Genomic DNA, 21,382 nt, shown 5'->3' on the forward strand with positions numbered 1-21,382 from the left:
AAGATTGAGAAAAACATTACTTAGTCTTGAAATTTATGAATATTTGATTATATATTTATGTAGTTATATTGATGGGATTGTAGTTTGTGTAATTGTGTTAAATATGAAAATTTAAAATTTTATTTATATTGATGCAATGTATTTGCTTATTGTTTGTAATATGTTTTTATTATTTAATTTATGGACTAAATCATAGTAAGTTGTATACTGTATTGATGAGTAGTAGAAATAATTTTTTTTAAAAAAATGGGCTAGCCCGGCTCGGCCCATGGGCTAGCAAGGGCTAGGCTGGGCTGAACATTTTGTAGCCCATATAAAATATGGACTAGCCCAACCCGGCCCATATTTTTTCAGCCCACAAGAACTAGGGCCGGGCTGGATCGGGCCGGCACATATTGACAGGTCTACTGCTTACTAAGCAAGTAGTTGAAACTCTGGATTTACACTTTTGATTTGAATGATCCAATTGATGCCAACACCACTTGGTCTTAGGATGGATGGCAGCATGAGTAGAAACTACAAGATTAAGCTATATGACTCAGATTTTGTACCAACAAGGAAGAAAATATAATTCTACAGTTAAATAGGAGTAATTTTCCTCTTCAATCTGTCTTTCAAATGCTCAGTACTTTCGGTACATCTTTATTTGTTTGCTCTGATTTACATATTTTAGATAAAAACTCAGCATAATTTTGCATCAATGCTCATTTATAGTCTCTGAACATGTGTAGCAGTTTCCGAATAATCAAATCAATGCTTCACATTTATAAAATGTGGCCAACAGGATTGGGAAGCAGAAAGCAGGCACATTCCATATGACCATTTTGTCTGACCATCATTTTTATATTACACATTTTGCAACACTGTACACCAGTTTCACTGGGGATGGCTTGGACTTTTTGTTGCACTTACATCCTTAGACAGGCATGTGGTAACTGCTTTAGTGTTTCTTTTTTCCCTTTGTCAATTGCTTTGTGTGTTGTATCTCTAGTTGGGAGGAGGTCCGGGGTGGGGGTTTGGTCATAGTTAAGGGGACAGCAGAGAGGGAACCCAGAGCATGGAGAGGGAAAAAATAAAGAGAAAAGAAAAGAAAAGAGAAGGGGAGGGGAAAGAACGGTGGAAGCCGGCAGGACAAGAAGATACGTATCTAATAACCCATTTGGTCAATTGCTTTGACTCAATCCTAACACGTAAGCAAGAATCTATTACGTACTAAAAAAGGATGGCCCTTTGAGCGTCCTTTTTCTACCACGTCTTAAGTTAGAAATTTGACTCAATTTTTTGTAATTTTTTCTCTTTTTTGTTATTATTTTTTTAATATTTAATTTTTTTACTGATTATATTTATAATTTTATCTTTTTGATAAATTTTTTTATTATAATACAAAAAGTAACAAAAAAAAATATCTTAATAATGCATTATATAGACCTGTTAGTAATAGTATTATCTATACATAATAACATTATGAAAGATTAAATAAGTTCAAATTTGATAAACAAATTCATTTTGAATAAATTTAATACATCATCACATAATTTTGTGATTTTTAAAAATTTACCTGTACACGTTATAATATAATTTGTAAATGATATTTTGATAATTTTTTATTTTTAACAATTATTTTTATTAATATAAATTAATTTCATATTTTATTCATATATAAAAAAATTGCACCCAACACTTAACATGGATTACACTCTAGTGCAAGTAAACTATAGTACAAGTAAAGGTAACATAACATCTTTATTAGCTATTTTTCCTTTTACAAAACATTAGGAATGCAAAGTCTCATTTGTATTTAAAATTTGAAAGAAATTAAACATTAAGGCTCAAGTCTTAGCATAATTTCATGTCAGGTAATCTGTATCTTCATATGGAATATGGGTTTCAGATCAGGTTGTTTCGGGTTTCCATCCTTTCATTTTATGATGAAATTAGGTTTACATTGTCTGTAGTTTAGATCATTTCATATTTAAAATTGTTGGTCTCGTGTTAGTTACTTTGGCTTTTGTAAAGTCAGATTTCAGACATATCAAATTGGGTATTTCGAGTTTGCTTTGGATTCTGTCCAGTCAGATTTCAGACAGATCATTCCAGGTTGTTCTCCCTCTTGGCCTCCATATCTAATGAAAGCTCCTGTTGGTTTTCAGTCTCCTCCCGAGGGATAACATAGGTCTGGCCATGCCTATCTTCGATGCTCAAACTCCACTTGAACCCCAAATCCGTATCTGCTTTGCTAATTTATGACTTTATCTCAATGTTGGTGGTTTGTCACCTATCCAATGGAGATATTGCAGTCAATGGATACTCAAGGAACTAATCATTCCTTTGTCTTGAGTGATCAACTTTGCTCTTTCCATTAACCGATGACTACCACCAAGCCGATTCAATCTTGGCTCACAACTTGCACATTCTCCATGCAAAAGAAAAAGCCATTAGAAATCTTCCCCTTGTCATTTACTGTTTCAAGTGGCAAGATTTGCTGTTCAGCACTGTTCCCTGGTGGATCCAAATCTATTCGTTTGTCATTTTTCATTTGAATCTTCCAATCATGACTAACTTTATACTCATCTTTTTAAGGAAAAAGAAAATTTGTTACACCAAATTAATGAAATTAATGGAGACTTGAAAATTGAAGTTGCTAATTGATCCCATGCCCCACATAAAAAAAAATCTAGAGACTGAAGAGCGCCAAGGTATCAATACTAGTTTGAAAGAATTTAAGATAGTGGCTCTTATATCTCCTTTTAAGATGATTAGACCTGGAAGTCTTGAAGTTACAGCCTAGCTGGCTGCAATATATTGGTCTAGAGAGCTTTATCTTGAGTGACAGTTCAAATGCTGCATCATTTTCGACTATTTTCCAACTGAGCTGGTCTGCATGTGCCCTTTGGTCTTTTCATTTTAAGCGAGACTCTAATCCCAGTTCGTTGCTCAGATATGGTGGACTAGTGTGTGGGAGCCCACACAATAAGATCCATTGTTTTCTTTCAATAATTCATACAGAATGTTTGGGGGCGGTGGGGGTTGTCTGTGGATCTATGCAAGTTGTCAAAGGGAGTACTAGATTTTCAAAACATGAAAAAACGATGCCCTCCCCTTTATGCAAAGAAAATCAAAGCAAATACACCCATCAAATTAGCCCCAAACTTTGAACTTCCTCTCATCTTTTCTTTTAATGGTCTGTGACATGAGGGACCCCTTGATTTCCAAGGGCATGATCTCATGATTATTGGGGAGAAAAATTAGCCATCTAATCATATTATTCTTTGGATTTAAGTACTAACTCATACATATGTACAGGGTCCCTATCAAAGAAATGAAAGATCATGTGGCATGTGGAGTTGGCCAGAATGGGAACAGGAAAGTGAATGCAACATGAAATTTGGAAATGAAAAGGACTGGGGCAATGAACCTGGAAAACATGATAGCTACTTGTAGGATGATTGAAAGATAAGGGCAAGCTAATAAGAGAAACTGCTTGCATATTTCTGATGACGTATCAGAATTTTTAGGGAAAATTCTTGAATTCCTAAATGAGTTTCGGGTGCCCTGTATGCTTTAGCTAGCCTGCTCCAATAAGTGCTTTCCCAGGCAGGGTCAACATAGCTGTTCAAGAAGATTAATAGCTAATTGATTAAGGATGTCATAATTAAAGAAACATTTTAAGGCTCCTTTCACCAATCGTGCAGCTCTGCTGATAAGGCCTTAAAACAGTCCAATAATGAATAAAAGCATATTTTGAGCTACTTTTGTCTTCCACTCTTTCAAGTAATTAACGAATTGATCAAAGCTGTTAACAAGGTTGAAACTGATCATATGCTAAATTGCTTAAGGTTGCAGATCAATCTTTCTTATGCTCATCAGAATTGAGTACTTTCTGTATGGAATTTTCAACATGCTGATCAAGTTTGTGCCTGTAGAAAACGCTTGTCTTTGTGGAAGGTTGCATAGTTGGATTTGCAAATGGTTTGGCCAAATAATATTTGCTTTGACAACTGAAGGAATAGGAAAATGAGGAGAGGAAAGAAAAGAGAAAGCATATCTAATATCAATAAATTAATCTATAAAATCGATTAATTTAAGTGAACAAGACATATTTTTCCTATATCACACTTATATAACGAACACCATACATTTCCATGATTTAGGGAGGCAGACCCTTTCGGTGAACCTGCTCAAGACCCAATAATTTGGAGCAGGATCAATTATTTTCTAATGTACATATCATCATGATACATAATTATAAAATCCTTAACCTGCCTTGCCTCCGCCACTGATGACAAAGGGATTAGTAGTAATTCTTTTAGCACGTTATACACGTAAAGATGTGTATCCTTAGCCTTTCCTTGGGTACAAAGAACTATTGTAAGATGCTTGAGAAACCATTCTTGTGTTATCATGCTTCCTGTTAGACTTTGTATTAAATGAACTGTATCTTCCTTGCCTGTGTTTCCTTCTTGGCTGTGATGACCTTGGGATAAAAACTCCTGTGCCTTTGCTTTCTCTTCTGCAGATTTGGTCATGAAGGAATGGAGGTTGTGCTATTGGATAATTTGCTCCAGAGAAAGCTGAAAATTTTGACAACAAAATTTAGTCATATATCCATGAATCTTTGAAGTTAATACCAGAAGATGCAACAGAACATGTTGTTTGCTGTGAATGAAAAGCATGGAATTGGTAAAAACCTGGAAAGAAACTGAAGGACTAGCAACTGGGTCTTCATCATCATCCATGATTAGCAGAGAGATTTGCTTGCTTAAGTCAGCAAAAAACAGATCATCTTCAAGCTCAACAGCCACTTCCATGTCTTTTCAAACTAATAAAACACTTCCTCCTTGTTTAGACTATACTCAAGCTAGAACTTGGAGAGAGTTTGTGAGTGTGTGTTTTTGCACAGAAACCAGAAAGAAAATCTTTATAGTCTAAAGTTGAAACCTCCCTTCTTTCCCCTTCTCCTTTTCTCCCGAGCCATGGGAATGTATGGGGTTATTATAGAGAAAGCTAAATGGGGGGGGTGCGAGTTAAAGCATATAGTGAAGCGCATGTGGGTGGTGGGGTCCTAATGGCAGTTAGCCAATCTGGCTAAGTCCCACATCCCACAAGAATCATGAACTAGTCTTATGATGATTATCCAGTAGGAACAAGAGATGAGGAGTAGCAAGCAATAGCGCACACCCAGATATCTAATCCAATATAGCCCAAATCTCTCCTAGCCTTGGCTGTAATTCGGTGAGCCTCACTTCCTCATCACTTACATCTCTAAGGCAACAAGGATGGCTCAAAATTCATAGTCCCCCAATCCTCACACATATACAGGGGCAGCACTACTTGCAACCAAATTAAACCCCTCTCCTATTCTGTTATCTAGCTAGATACTTGTGTCATTTGTCAGGTTAAGCTAAAGGACAGTCAAAACTTAGTAACCAGAGGTTCTATCTTGTTGTAGGGCCATAGCTTTAATTACTCCAGAACTGAGACTTGGTTTTGCCCGGCGCCACAGAATTTGAAAGGTTATGTGTCATTGCCACTAGTTTCTTGTAATATATGTCAGTCTTAGTATTTAAGTCCTGACTAATTGTGTTGAGCCTTGAGATTGATTCATTGTCATCTTCATTTCAGAGTAACATAATTTATGAACATGGCAACACATGTCCCATTCTTTGAGCTAATGCTCCCACTTTGGAATTAAGCTGAGTGGAAGGATCACTATCAGATGATAAACAAAATAAGACAATAAATAGAAAGGAAAACCTGTAGAGTAAAGAATTAAAAAAAACCAAACACATTATCATTTTTTTTAATCTGTTTACTTTAGGTTTCCAACCATTTAACATATTAATAGAAACCTGAAAACCAGCTTGAGATAGAAGGGAGAAGGGAGAAGGGAGTAAAGCATCTATAGCCTACTTGGGGTTGTCATGTCCATATAAGCATTAAGTGATGAACACAGATTATATGACAAGCATTTGCAGCTAGCTCTTTAGATTTTCATAGTCCAGCTGCATATCCTCTTTCAGTCTTAACAAGGAAAGCAAGTACTACTTGAATTATGAGTGTGGATTTGGTCCACACGGTTTGCTGGCTGGCTAAGGGACCCGCCCCCATTTGCAGAGTACTCCAGTCCCTGGAGCTGTACAATAAAACAATGCTGTTAATTAGTTTTTGTTTATGGCATTAAATGTACTGGTCAGCATGTCGGAATGGCTTGCTGTTGGCTGGCGAGGCCTCTTTCATGTGACCTTCTTTTTTTTTTTTTTCTATTTTCCGTACCAGCGGCGGACATTTGTGGTAGGGTTTTCTGCTCCAAAAGGATTAGGTTTGGTTGATGAAGGGATCTAGCAATGAATTACTATATCGGAAAACTCAATCTTACATGCAAAGGTTTTACTTCGGTTCTAAGCAATCAGACCCAAAATTTGAGTTCTTCCCAACTTTTTCTATTTTTTTTTATTTCCTTCCAATTTTAATTAAGGTATCGGACTTTCTTTTCTTTGCTGTGCTTTTCCCTGTCTCACTTGATTTTGTTAGCATTGCCTTATCAGGGTTGATCACGCCATGTGGTAGTGGGTTCCATTGTCACAAACCAGAGCCAAATGTTAGAAAGCAAGGGCAGTTTGCAGAAGCATAGCAATAATCCCATCTCAATTTGAGCCCATCCATCCTGCAATCCTGGATTGCCCTTAGAACTACCATCTGTAGTTGGCTTGATAAACAAGGGGAAAGTCCAGTTAACCAGAATTGTCCTTAAATATCAACAATCACATGGTTCTTGGTAGAGTATAAATTGAGCGGGTACTGCTAACTCGTTCCCTAAGAGTCAATTGATACCACATCTTGCCTCAAAGGCAAGATTTTTGCAACATACATATTTACTCTGAAGAATGGGAGTTCGGGATCAAACTTTTTTAACTTTTTGTGTAAAAAAGATTTATACATTTATCATTACATCAAATATTCGTATAGACGACTACAATAAACTCAAATGTAGTTATTGTTAATTAAATCCTTATGGTAAATATTAAGGTCTTAATTGATGTGCTGTTAGAAGGATTCTAAAATCCATGTCCAAACTTCTGTACAAAATCGGTTCATCACTCTAATTTTAAAGAATTTAATCTGTCCAAATTATTATTATTAAAATCTTACCTTTGAAAGTGGATAATGTGGCACTTAGCTAATCATCTGGTATGTTGAGATGATGTTTTTTTACTACTTGACACATATCAATCTAAAAAATTATAATTAAATTTAATTAAATAATTAATACTTTTAATTCTTAAAAACACTATTAGTACTTTTTTATTAAAAATAAAGTCGTTCTATACAAAATTATACCGCATGGTAAAAAATATTCAAATGGCATATTACGTCACCAATGAAAAAGCTAATTACGTGAATTTAAGTGCAGAATTTCAATGCCGTTATCAATTATCTTTAAAATTAACTTATAACAAAATTGTAGGGATTAAATTCTTTAAAGTTAGAGTTAATTAACTAAAAATTACCAAATTAAAATCATATAAAGGAAAATTTTCAGAATTGGACATAAATAAATAAAGGCATAATATCCAAAAAAGCTCCTAACTATTCAAGAAAATTCAAATAAATTCTTATACTTTTATTGCATTTAATCAAGTTTTTATATTTTTATTTTAAGCTAAACTAGTCATTGTACCTTTATTTTGTGTCAAATAAATCTTTATGAGTAATAATTGACTTAATCAAAATGTCATTTATCATTTTATGTCGTATAACGTTAATGATATACTAACATATTATAATAAATGATAATGTAACATACTGACATATTATAAGTGATAATAATATAAAATACTAATTTGATATGATAACTTGACCATATGACATTTTTTATCTTTCACATCAATACCATGTTAGTGCCATATAAATATAAAATGACATATGATATTTTAACTAATAATAATTAGTTAATCATTAGATATAAGAGTTTAGTTGACTAAAATTAAAAATATAAATACTTAATTAAATATAATAAAAGAATAAAAAAAATTTCTTTTAAAAAAATACTATAAATAAAAGATCAATGAAATTTATAATCTAACTCTTGACACAATTTTTGGTCTAATATTACATTTTTGTAAACATGATTGCTTGTTTTGTATCAAAATTTTTACTAGTACATAAGAGTAATTAGGCCAGGTGCTCGAGCCCAATTCGCTAATAACGGGCTGCCTACAATTAGCCCAACCCAAAACAACACGTCCAATATCACTATTTATTAGAAAGATCCGGCTACTTTCCGTTGGCATTTTAACTGGAGAGTCCAGTTAGCGGTGGATGGTACACCATCTCGCTAAAATTGAAATGGATGATTCTAAATACACCACGTCATCGGAAAAAAAAATTAAAAGAATGTTAACTACGTTAAAAATTTGGACAAAATACTTTAATTTTTTTAAGTTTTAATTAAAATTTTAAATTAATTTATTAATTTTTAAAATAAATATTTCACCACAAAAATATCAACACTGTTAATAAAGATTTTAAAAAAATTAAAATATTTTTTATTAATTTAAAAATTATTATTATATTTTTAAAGAATTAAAAAAAAAAGAAGCACCATCGGGTTCTCCACTGGTGCTCCCCATCTTGAGAGATTTTTTTTAATTAATAAAACATACAAAAATTTTATAATCATAATTTTAAAAATTAATTAAAGTAAAATTAATTTTTTATTTTTATTATATTAATTTATTAAATAAAATATTAACGATTGATCAACGTGTTGAATGAAAAATATTTTTTAAAAATAAAATATTTATTTTAAAAATTAATAAATATTTTTGTAAATTAATCAAAACTTAAAAAGGTAAATATTTACTTTAAAATTTTCATTGTTCTTTGATGTGGCATATCAAAGAGCCACAGATTTCAAGTTTAATGAGGTGGCTTCTTATATAACCGTAGATATCTCCTGTTGAAAAGTCAAAGTGGAGAGGGGCCGGATCCTTATTGGATCCAGTCCACAGCCCAGTTGCATCACACCAAATCTAAGCCCTATTGTACAACTATCTTAGTTTTCTCTGGTATCTTCTTATTTCTCTTTTCTTCTTCCTACCTTTTAAGTAGAAAAAACGAACCGTCGCAGTACAGTAGCCGCCGTCCGAACACCGTGATCTGAATTACTCTTTCTCTTCTGTGACAATGGCGACTGTCATGCAAAAAATCAAAGACATCGAAGATGAGGTTAGCTTTTTCCTTTTTTCTTTTTGCTTTTAGTTCGTAGAATAATCTCTCAGTTCCGTTCGGCTGCTCATAATAGCTCATAATCCAAAATTAAATTTTTTATATTTATTTTACTTGTCTAGTACTTAGCCTAGTAATTGCTCAATTATTGAATATCTTTCCGTGTAATGTAAAGTTGAATATATTTTTCAATTTTCCAATGAAAATTGAAGATAGCTTCCTATTTTTCTTATTATTTTTAAAAATTGGGCTTTGAGTTATTTAAAAATATTAAGCTTTGAATTATTTTTTAAGGACCAAAATTTGAATATTCGTTATATAGTGTTTCGGGCTAACATGTAGGAGAAAAAAATGAATAATGCTTAGAATTTTTAGCTTTTATCTGTTTGTTCATTTTGAAATATTGTTGAATGGAAATGAATTGATGAATAAAGGTGTGTTCTTGAGAATTGTGTTTGTATTTTCTAAAATTTCAAAGCTTTGTTGGCTAAATGCAAAACGTGTCCATGAAACTTGAGCAACTGCTAAAGTCTTGGCTTTCTGTATTTAAATGTTGTCCTTTTGTTTATTACAGATGGCAAGGACTCAAAAGAACAAAGCAACAGCTCATCATCTTGGTTTGCTGAAGGTGAACATCGCTTTGATCTTCTTTTATTGACTGATTTTGTTTTGGTTCATTCGTGGAATTATATGTTTATTGTGTTAAAAATGCTGTGTTTGATTTTTTTTTTTTTTTTGGTATTCATGTTCGTTGATGAAAATGATTTGTGTCATTGGTCATATGGTGCTAGGCTAAACTTGCAAAGCTACGAAGAGAACTCCTTACGCCCTCATCAAAAGGGGGAGGTGCTGCTGGTGAAGGTTTTGATGTTACAAAAAGTGGAGATGCAAGAGTTGGTCTAGTAGGTTTCCCTTCAGTGGGGAAATCTACTCTTCTAAACAAATTGACAGGGACATTTTCAGAGGTATGAATGGCCACCTATGGATCTTCTGTTATCACAAATGCTAGAGTTGGATTGTATTAAGAAAATGTTTCTGTTGCTATGCAAAATTTTCTGAATTCTGGTTCTTGTCTTCTCTACCACAAATACATTTTTGAAACATTAGAGATCCCAAATTCTGGAAGGGGATAAGGTTAACCCAGTCTCAAAAGACTGAGAATTGAGGATGGTTGAAAGTGTGAACTGTGAAGTATACCATGCTTTAGTTGACATGTAAATTTATTTGTCTTTCTGGTCTTACTGGTCTTTGACTGAGAAGAATGTTAGCATAACTTTTTGCATTTTCTTAAATTTTTTTTGGGGGTGAGAAGGGAATGGTAGGGCTGAGTAAAACATGTTCTCTCTGGAAGTTTGTGCTGAAATATTGCCCAGGATCTTCTGAGAACTGATGAACTTGTATTCTTTGTGGTTTATAGGTTGCTTCCTACGAATTTACTACATTAACTTGTATCCCAGGTGTGATCATGTATAGAGGGGCTAAAATTCAGGTACTATTTTCTTTAGCAAAGCTTAATTTGCATGTGAATTTTTGCTGCAGTCATGGATTAGATTTTAGTAATAGTAGTTGAATAATTTATCTTTCCCTTTTGTCGTACGTACAATTTTACCCTTGGGAGGGATGTACAGCTTAATATAAAGCAGGATGTTAGTGGTTCATTCGATGCTGTTATACTTTTTCTTTGGTTGTGTTTACATATATATTCCATAAATTTAAAAACTCAAGATTTTATGAATTTAAGGATGTTGTGAAATATTGTTTAAGTTCATGCTTTTTAATCAGTGTCTCCTGAAATTTCGGTTGTCAAGTATTTGCTTTTGTCTGATGCCTTAACTATCTTGTCACAAGAGCTATCCTATTTGTGTTGAATTTATTGTAAATTATAATGTGTAGAAAAACAAATGCCCCCTTGATGAATAAACTTATGTAGAAGAACTGTGCTAAGTTTGACTGATATTTTTACCCTATTACTACATCATTATGCTCAAATTACTTGTTGAGATAAGCTTTTTCTGGAAGATAACAAACTAGATATAATGCCAATGTTATTATGATTTGCAGTTGTTGGATCTCCCTGGTATTATCGAGGGTGCTAAAGATGGAAAGGGTAGAGGCAGACAGGTAGACCCAATTAGTTTTGTCAGATATAACCAATAATTTATGGGCCTTTTTTGGCATTTTTTTAATTGCATGTTCAACGTGCTTGATATTATTTTTGCGTTAGCAAATGCTTAAGCATAATCATATCTATTATATAGATGAAACTATGTTAATCGTTCATTTCTATTGTTTAATGTTTATTTATTTATCTTTAATTTATATTCTCTTAATTTTATGCTATTATTGCTCGTATGAATTTTAATTTTTAATTTAATTTTACAACTTAGAAGGTTTTTTTTTGTCCATGTTTATGCTATGCCTACTAAAGTATCGCGAAAGATTATGCACTTCAGCGGAGTGGATATTTTTAATCTAATTTTATTTGTGGATATGATTTTATTGATGGCATAGAATTGAAATCATTTTAGTATAATTCTGGATCAAACCTTTTTTGAAAATTTGGTTGGCTTGTACTGGTTTCTGATCTTTTTTCTCATACTCATCTGTCATTACAAGTATTTTGAAAGAAGTGCCATTGTTATCCAGGTCATCAGCACTGCTAGGACATGCAATTGTATATTAATTGTTCTTGATGCGATAAAGCCAATAACTCACAAGCGTCTTATTGAGAAAGAGCTTGAAGGATTTGGCATAAGGTAACATTGGGTAATCTTCTGCTGCCTCCTGGTGGTTTCACTTTTGATGTCATTTTGGCCTCTTTTGCATTTGCCTGCGTGTATTTCTTAGCCATACTGATCTTGCTTGTTATAAAGTGCTATCATTGTGGAATCTAAGAGTATTTTGTGTCCTTTTTTTTATATATTTTCTTTGAAAAATTATGTTTCTGTCTCTTAGCTTCTTACTGTCTACTCACATCCTTGATTTTAGTTTTCCCCAACAACTATTGTTTTTTTTTTTTTTAATAATTGGGGAAGGTGGGATTCGAACCCTGCTCTTTAGGTAGAGGCATAATTCACCAACCAATGAGCCAATTGTTCAGGTGTTGACAACCATTGTTTGTTTCTTATCAGTGTTTGCTAAATTTAATCCTTCCCCTTAATTTGGCATAAATTTGGTAGCAGTTACTTGAATGAGCATTAGACACATGACTTGTTGGTTCTTCAACGTGGAGATCACAGATCATGGAGAATTATGGTAATGACATTTTGAAGCAAATATACATGCCTATAGCACCTCGATCTCAATGCTGTTGGAATTTATCTTGAAGGACGTCTAGTTTTCTACAGTTTTGTTTATGTCAAAATAGGGCGAGGTGCTTTTCTAATTTCATTGGAATTTAGTATACATGGGTTACTTGCTATGGCTTTCAATCTAGTGGTATCATTTAGTGTTTTGATGGGGTAATTATATATATGTAGAATATTCTTGATATTAAGGTTTTTCCTTGTACATATTGATTTTTTTTAATTAATTAGTATAGATCACATGTTGAAGCATCCCATGTCCTGTTGCTACCATTCTTGAGCTGCATCTTTGTAGTGGTTGACTTCTTGCCAGTGCTCTGAAAAGTGTAGTTTGTGGGCACAGGTTGAACAAGGAACCGCCTAATTTGACATTCAGAAAGAAAGACAAGGGTGGCATTAATTTCACCTCCACAGTTACAAATACTCACCTGGACGTTGAAACTGTGAAGGCAATATGTAGTGAATACAGAATTCACAATGCTGATATCACTTTAAGATATGATGCAACTGCTGATGATCTAATAGATGTCATTGAGGGCAGTAGGATATATATGCCTTGCATCTATGTTGTGAACAAGATTGATCAGATTACACTTGAAGAGCTGGAGATTTTGGATAAACTTCCCCATTACTGCCCAATCAGGTACTTTTCCCTTGATGCTTTGGGAAATAGTCTGACTCTTCTCTGCTGATGCCTTTTTCGATCAAAGTTGTCATAATAAAGTTGGTCTGCTTCATTGAAGTATGTTAGTCGTAAGATGCAATCTTGAATCTTTATGTTGTGATTTAGACTTCAGATAATAGTTGTTCCTAACAAGCACACAGGAGATAGGAACAAACCATATTTAGATTGAACAAAAACAATCAAATTTGCTACCAGATGAAAACCCTCAGATGGTGATCCACAATGCCTGCGGTAGCTTATGTGATAATTTAAAGATGACGATAGTTATGCTGTTCCTTCCCTGTTGTAGCGTGGCATGAACCTCTGATTATAGGGCTATAGTTCTTCAGGTTTGAAACAATATTAATAGCTTAAAGTAAATTTTAAATATTAGCCTAGGCTTGGTTTTAATTGTGCCCTTAAAGTGTCATTTTTACTCCTATTGGATTTGCTTGGTATGATTGAGTGGTCTACAGAAACTATGTTGTCTTGTTGTAATTTATGGTGATGGCTATTTCTTTCTTTGCCTGATCATCTACTTTGCCGTTGATGGTCTAATTTTCTATATAATTCTTTTTCTGACTAATCTGCAGTGCTCACCTGGAGTGGAACCTAGATGGTCTCCTGGATAAGATATGGGAGTATCTTGATTTAACTCGCATTTATACGAAGCCAAAGGGGATGAACCCAGACTATGAAGATCCTGTAATCCTGTCATCAAAGAAGAGGACAGTTGAGGACTTCTGCAACCGAGTCCATAAAGACATGCTTAAACAATTTAAGTAGTAAGTATCCTCTTCAAATCTCTAATGCAGTATGCTGTCGAGTCATAGCCACATTTTGCAGATGCAAGGTGTTTTAGAAGTCTGCCCCGAAACTTCGTTTGAGAGTGCAGGGGGAAAAAAACTAAATGTCATACTTATTTGCAGGCTAGCTTATACTTTGTGTAAATGCCCTGTTTGTGTTTGAAGATAAGCAAATTCCAACCAATTTCAGCCACTAGAAAGAAAACTCTCACAATAACTTCAGGATTTTAGGGTCCCTATAATAAAGCTCTAAGTAGCAATGTGTCATCTCAGTTGTTTTCTTATTTTGGACTACTATTCTGGGACTCTGTGTTATTTCTCCGTTTACCTTCTGCAATAAATCTTGTGATGTATGAAATTACGAGGATTGTTAAGTTCAAAGCTTTATGATGTTGTCCATAGTTGAACAATCAGTAAGGAATTTGAATGCTTATCAAAGAACATGGTATATCCAAGCATATGCTCTGTGCTGTTTGCTTGCTTTGTTTTGAGACAGACCAACACATAAAGAGCATAGGTTATGTCGGCATTGCCTTTGAGTGTGTCAGGTATTTTGGATTTTAGTCTATTGTAGGAAGGTATACTGTTTGTTGCAAGTCACTGGTTTGTTGACAAGGGAAATATGCAGTCAGAGAAGATTTTTTGTACTTTTCTATTAGAATTTTTTTTTTTTGAATTCATATTCTTTTACTCTTTTACCATATTTAAAATCTCAGTTGGTAAGTTCTTAATATGGTCATATGATACAGTGCATTGGTATGGGGATCGAGCGTGAAACACAAGCCCCAAAGAGTTGGCAAGGTTTGTTCTAGAAACCTGATTTCTATAATTATCAGCTCCAACATCTCATTTCCAACCATTTTCCTCCCCTTTTCCCTACCTTACCTTTCGTTTTTTCCTTTTTCGTCTATGCTGCTGATATGCTTGGATAAATCATACTTTTTATCCCAGGATCATGAACTTGAGGATGAAGATGTTGTTCAGATTATCAAGAAGGTGTGATTACAGAATATGGAATTGTACTGGGACTCTCCAGTATGCCAACATTTTAGGAAGCCATCATGCCCATTTTCAGTTGCCAGCGAGTTTTCTGCAGCTGGAAATGAGGTAGAAGAGACACCTGATATGTAATTATGCCATTTTGCTGTCAAGCTATTTGCTTTGATTTACTCATATGTTTTGCTTCATATTTGAAATCTAGAACGAGATTGAAGTGCAAATGTCCTAGCGGGCAAATTTTTGTTTTAACTTCTGAGAGATTAGGCATTAATGACTTCGAGAGATCAGCCCTTGTCTCACCTGTGCATTGCCGCAAGATGCTAAATGAGGATACCTTCACATTGCAGAGTGCAGAACATCTAGGCTATTAGCTTTTGTTTAAGAAATCTACTTATTTCTGTAAGAGTAAAGGTTCCTTGCAACATTTTCCAAAGGTTTCCTAAGAATAAGACAAATCAATTTGTCAAAGTGGTCACAATTTTCAGTATGATGTTCACTGTAACATGTTCTTGTAAGCCTATTAATCCAGATTTTAGCTATGCGTTTACTAGTATTGTCGCAACATGATGTAGTTTTAAAGTCTTTCATGGTAGCTGAGGAATTGGTCTTTCATGGTAGTTGACCTCTTGTGCAGCTTGCAAGAAGTACGTAAACGGTGAACCACAAGCTACAAAATTCTCTCCCTACCTCGAATATAACCAGTGTGGGTTACCAACTCGGGCTAATTGCAGAGCCAGGAAGAAACCATCGAGTTCAACGGATAATGCAAATTTCAGAACCACCTTCCGAAAGGTATGGTTGTAATTTATTTTAAATTTATTAAGCAGCTCGTCCCACCACCCTTTAAGACCCTAAGAAATGGACCAGACAGTCAGTGCGGAATTGAAGCCATGGACAAAAGAATTGGTCCCCATCACCCCCTCAATCACTCGTGGTTGAGTTACATGACCATCATTTTCCCAACCAGATTTTCGTTCATGTCACATCCCCCTGGATCTCACACTAATCTCCTAATTATTCACACATTTTCAAGACTTCAATTCCCCCTTTTAACTTCTCCATTAGCTTTCATTCAAATTACATCAGTTCTTGTTATATAAGGTAGCACCCAATAAAAGAGGATGCGGGAGATAAAACATAAATCATCACCTATTCAATAAGAATAGCATCTTTCCTATGTGAGAAAACGAAGGGGGTGATGAAGAGAAGCAGGAGAATAAATATGATGGGAACACAAAAACATACAAAGGGAAAGAGAGAGTGCTCTCTAGATACACGGTCATCACAAGTCCGTGAACCTCAGGCCTTGACGCAACAGTTGAAGTAGCTGAAGATACTCCTCCTTGTCTGTCAAAAGAAAAAAACATATCAAAAGGCAATGAGGTAATGAACTAAAACTAAAACCACCATTCAAAAATGGTTAGCATCAAAAAGGCGTACAAGGTTAAAAGGTAAGCCCGAGCTAGCGGTGAATCAATCAACAGAGAATGTTCCAAAATAGAACAAATTATGTTGAATTAATCAATCAACAAAACAGCACAACTTGCCAAGAATAAACACAGATTGAGCCAAAAGTGCCCACTGCCATGAACAAATATCTGTTGCATGCGCACCACTTGCACTTACGTGTGACCTAAGGAAGGGGTAATACGGATCATATTAGTTATTGAGATGTAATCCTAAGCACACTTTCTTCAATCTTTTGGCACACATCTCCATCATGCATTCATAGGTACAAACCATTAAAAATATTTGAGACCACTATCGGACCCCATGAGTCACGAGACTGTTGCCAGCAGGGTTTAACTGGTACCGGCCTGAGAGATTTCTGTCCCCTTACTATAAATTAAGAGCAGTTTTTCCCTAAAATGAGATTCTAAATGTCCACATGAACTCTCAAAGTTAATTTCTGTTATCAGAGAAACAGAACAACATGCTACAAAAGAAATGCTTATCACAAAATTTGTCAATGTGGAAAGAGTCCAGTGGAGAAAAGTAGACGCATATCTTGACCACTGCATATTATAAATCAACACTGAAAACATTATTATTGATTTTACTATCTTCAACGTTCTTATCTTTAATTTGTCATAAAGGATTTGGAAAATTATTCTTACAACAACTAGGTCAATCAAATCAACATGATAAATAATCCTATTTCCTGCTGCCTTGACCAAATCTAACCGGCCTTTATTAAGGGCCAAACCATACGCGGTACAGAGTAAATGCTACCTATTCAGCTAGCAAGCATCAAACAAAAGATTAAATGAGCCAACTAAGCAACTTCCCCACCACCCTAGCACATGGATGCCACTAAAGTTTATAACTTTATATTCTTCCATCCTACGGCACTATTCATGTTTAAAGCTACCAACCAAAAATAGAAAAGCCATATTCAGTGTACGCTATCTAAAAAATTTAATAACTAAAGCATTTGGGAAGTTAGTGGAGGGGGGAATCTTACAGTTGGAGAGTGATGGTTCTGGGGATAATGGTGGTGATCATCGCTAGGGGCAGTGCTAACACTGGTTGCAGTCGGGTTAATGAACTCTTCTTCATTTCCAAGACTGGCTCTTGAAACTTCCCTCTTGTTCTGCTTCCTCATTTCCCTGATTTTTGAGAAATCGAGAGAGTAATCAGGCACCTGTCCCTTCTGCTCCCAGTCCCCAAATTGTGGCACTGATAGCCATGGAGCATTTTTCTGCATAAATTCAAATACCACCAAAAACAATACATCAATTTAATCAACCTTAGCAACTGTATCCATGCTTGCTTTAACTCCAACAAAGCATGCCAACAATCAATAACTACACCACATATGAAACAGAATAAACTGTGAAAACTATTTCTCAAAAGGGAAATGACAGCTGCCCGTCCACAAGTGCTACTAAATTTTAATTCAATAAAGTACATGCCAATCCTGAGTGGTCCAACTGTCATCAAATTACAAAATTTGGCCTGAAAATTCAATAGCAACACCTTGACAAATCCTAAAGGAAAAAGTGGCTCTTTTTCTTTCCTCACTAGCAAGTATCCTTAAAAAATTACATATCTTTGTCCAAAACTATGAATTGATATGAAAGTATTCTTCATAATAACACCTCAACAAAGTATTGTAACCTTCACCATTTCTGCTTAAAGAAGTCTCCTAAAAGGCAGAAACGAAGAAACAGGACTGCAAAAGCTGCAATTAACCGGTCATCCCAATGCTGAGATCTTCTCGATGAACTAGTCTGAACCAATTTTTTCAGTTTACGAATTCGATGGCAGAGCATTCATTGAGGTGCCGTATAGCCGAATGACACAACTCTCGAGACAACGTTACAAAATCGACCAAAGGAAACCCATAAAATATACTTACTAGTTAACAGTCCTCGTATCTCCAAAAAAAACTGTTTCTAAGTATTCCCCTGTTTCTTTTCCCTCTCCCAACTCTGCCATTATCCATTTTTCCGTCGAAAAAACTTGAAGAATATACATATAGTACTAGCTTTGTTATTTAAAATGAAAAAGAAGGTGGCAGCTTTGACTGTTCCACAGCTTTGAAAAAAGTGAACTATTACTTGGTTGAATGTCTGAAAAAATAAAAGTAAAAGGGAAAGAAAAATAAAAAAGAATTTCGACTTTTGAGACTGAAAAGGATAACAGAAAGTGACCATTAAATAAAATTAGCCAAAGCTAAAAAAGAAAAAAAAAACTTGAGGATGGAAAAATCGAAATCATTTTCATCCATGACTGAACTTCTAACTATTGAAATCTCAAAAAAAAAAAATGGAAAGATTGCAAAGGAACTGCAACTCCAAGACTCCAACTTCAACTGATTATTAGAACAACTGAATCTCCAAGAGTTCTTATATAGATAAAGAAAAGCTTCCCAGAAGCCTTTTCCCTGAGTTCATTTACCTCCCTTATTCTCAACAACATATGAAAGAGCTATAAACAAAAGAACTCACCTCCTTACGATCTTCCATGCTTGATACAAAGAAAAGAAAAAAGGTGAACTTCCCAAAGCTTTAAAGAGTTATATCAATCTAAACTATCAACTGCTATGACGAAAGAGAAACAAGAAGCGGGGAAAGAAAAGGGTTTTTGTTTTGAAAGCGAAAAGAGAATTGTGGGATTGAATGAGCTCTTCCCTTACAGCACTGGCCAGCACGTAATGAAATCAATCACTCTCTCTCTCTCTTTGGTTCTATATACGTTTCAATTCTCAATCATGGGCTTGACTTTTTGTTGAAATTACGCGGAATGCCACTCTTTCGGACACGCTTTAGCGTTTTAGCGTTTTGCACTTCTCCTTTCTTACATTTTTCCGTGGCTTAGTTTGCTAGCTGTCTCTAGAAAGGAAAGAATCCAACATTTTTCCGCAACACGGTTTCAGGTGTTAGAACGATGTCGTTTTATAAGCTTTTGAGTTCCTTCGATTTCATGCCACCATAAATTAAGACTTAGGAAGAATTGTTGATTTAGGCAAATGGCAGTTAGCTTCAGCCGTAAGTAAGAGACTGTAAAATCCTTTATTAATATATTCAGATTCAAAAGAATTTGCTGATCGACCAAATAGCAGGAATGAAAAAATGGAAAATGGTAGTAAGCAGCTACCAACCTAACGAGCAAAGGCGTCCCCACTCCCACGCCAGACATAAACCGGGCCAACGGATACGCTGTTTGCCCTCTCAGTGGCTTCCCCGTGTCCTGTCCTTCACTCACTGCTCCAAAGGAGGTTGAGCCAGCCAGAAGTGACAGCTTGATTGATTGATTGATTGATTGGGCCATTTACGTTGATTTGAAAAATGAGTTAGAATTAGAAATAGAATCTCTCTTTTAAAACAGTGTAGAAAGTCAATATTATAGTTCAGTCCACATGTCATTGAGAAAAGTACCCAACAACCGGTGGTGACACCACTTTTATTAAAACTCGTAACTAATTTCGTCGAATGTGTGCTTTAGGCCAAAGTCTGCAACGAAACGAAGGATTCGCTACAAGGATCATTCAACCTGCCTACCTCATCATCATATTCAATACTCCTACTTTGTTCCCTGCTTTGATTATGAAGTGACATGCGAGATATTTTTTGTTACTTCACGTTAACAAGTGAACATAAAAATGACAAGTAAAATTTTGATTAACGATATATAATTATAAAAAATTATTTAATTAAAAATAAATATATAAAATTTTAATTGAACATAAAAAAAATAAAAATTTATTGAAATTTATTTTAAAACATTACTTCGATCTTTTTTTTTTCCTTTCTCTTATGTCTTATTCCTTCGAATTTTAACAATTTGTGGAAAAGCAATGTATCCAAGTAATGAGGTTAACCGGTGATTAAGATTACAATTTTATTTTTTTTCTCTAAAGGGTAAGATTATACTTTCTTATTGATTATTGTAAGTGAAAGTAATGTTGACCAACTTTCCTTCTTCTAATAAATATTTTATTGGTAATCTAACTTCTTATCCGCCGTCCAAGAACGACTCTTTTAACGGGATCCACCGAAAGAACCACTGGTTTACTCAAACCACATATTATATATATATATATTATTTTACATCCACCTTTGGAATTTCTTTTTTTTGTTTTTCATTTTCTAGTGTTTTGAACCTAATGCCGTAGACAGATTTTACTCCCCTTTTTTATTTTAATTAGAGTATGTATCTTTTATCTCGAGATTTGAATATGAGATTTTTATTTTTATTTTAAAGATTGAGTTTATATAGAGAAATTTTAAATAAATAGAGAAAATTTCAAAAATTCTAAAATATAATTACTTTATTCCATGAAATATAAAATTATAATTTATCGAAATTGTTGAAATTTGAATAAGATATTTTGAAGGTTCAGAATATGGTCTAGAGGAAAACGAAAATGCTTTGCTGTCCGCAAATCATATATTGTAATGGGTCACAACCATGATGACTTGTTAATTTGAATTGGAACCCATTAAAATAGCTGAGAGCATGACAAAGAGTTTCTTAAAATAAATAATTTATTAAGAGGAGGATTACGTAGGGTCTATTATTATAGTATGCAATCATATCTTGATAATTTTACGCATTATATATCATATTTTATAGGTCATCTTGATTAAATTAAACTTTCAACAGCACATATATATTAGAACTCTTGGAACTTGGAAGTTTATAATTAAAAAAAAAGAACATCCAAAGCACTAGAAAGAAAAAAGTAAATATTTTCTTGCAAACTTTGCTGTCGACTCTTGAGACAATATATGCGAAATCAACTCCTTAATCATTTGCTTAGGAGCGGTTTGGTTAGTCAACCTGTTATTTAAAATTTCATTACTACATATTTGAAAGAAAAATAGAATTCTTACAAATGTTATTTATAGCCTCTTACAACATTCTGTAAAATA

The 21,382-nt window shown here is 34.3% G+C and overlaps 2 protein-coding genes and 1 pseudogene across 2 annotated transcripts; 1 reads left to right on the forward strand and 2 right to left on the reverse strand.

The window, feature by feature from the left end:
• Positions 1–4,099: 4,099 nt before the first annotated feature.
• Positions 4,100–4,888, reverse strand: LOC110409497 (uncharacterized; annotated as a pseudogene).
• Positions 4,889–9,056: 4,168 nt separating this feature from the next.
• On the forward strand, positions 9,057–15,492 carry LOC110409493 (GTP-binding protein-like protein). Its single transcript, XM_021418849.2, has 10 exons — positions 9,057–9,228; positions 9,803–9,856; positions 10,020–10,193; positions 10,646–10,717; positions 11,290–11,349; positions 11,875–11,984; positions 12,877–13,176; positions 13,791–13,982; positions 14,753–14,804; positions 14,955–15,492. The coding sequence occupies exons 1-10, from the start codon at positions 9,187–9,189 to the stop codon at positions 15,003–15,005; spliced, it is 1,107 nt and encodes a 368-aa protein (XP_021274524.1). The 5' UTR covers positions 9,057–9,186; the 3' UTR covers positions 15,006–15,492.
• Positions 15,493–16,027: 535 nt separating this feature from the next.
• LOC110409498 (sorbin/SH3 domain protein) lies at positions 16,028–19,174 on the reverse strand. Its single transcript, XM_021418859.2, has 3 exons — positions 18,956–19,174; positions 17,467–17,703; positions 16,028–16,349 (listed from the first exon to the last, which is right to left on the reverse strand). The coding sequence occupies exons 1-3, from the start codon at positions 18,971–18,973 to the stop codon at positions 16,302–16,304; spliced, it is 303 nt and encodes a 100-aa protein (XP_021274534.1). The 5' UTR covers positions 18,974–19,174; the 3' UTR covers positions 16,028–16,301.
• Between the last annotated feature and the right edge of the window lie 2,208 nt (positions 19,175–21,382).

This window comes from Theobroma umbraticum, unplaced genomic scaffold (genome assembly GCF_002168275.2).
Source record: "Theobroma umbraticum cultivar Fairchild unplaced genomic scaffold, ASM216827v3 scaffold_44.0, whole genome shotgun sequence".
NCBI classification, from domain to species: Eukaryota; Viridiplantae; Streptophyta; class Magnoliopsida; order Malvales; family Malvaceae; genus Theobroma; species Theobroma umbraticum.

Excerpts from the sequence above, each read along its gene's own strand:
- LOC110409493 (XM_021418849.2), top strand. The coding sequence starts at position 9,187 with ATGGCGACTGTCATGCAAAAAATCAAAGACATCGAAGATGAG. Across the intron at positions 9,229-9,802 it reads TCAAAGACATCGAAGATGAG|ATGGCAAGGACTCAAAAGAA; the intron begins GTTAGCTTTTTC and ends TGTTTATTACAG. Across the intron at positions 9,857-10,019 it reads ATCATCTTGGTTTGCTGAAG|GCTAAACTTGCAAAGCTACG; the intron begins GTGAACATCGCT and ends ATATGGTGCTAG.
- LOC110409498 (XM_021418859.2), bottom strand. Across the intron at positions 16,350-17,466 it reads AGAACCATCACTCTCCAACT|ACAAGGAGGAGTATCTTCAG; the intron begins GTAAGATTCCCC and ends TTCTTTTGACAG.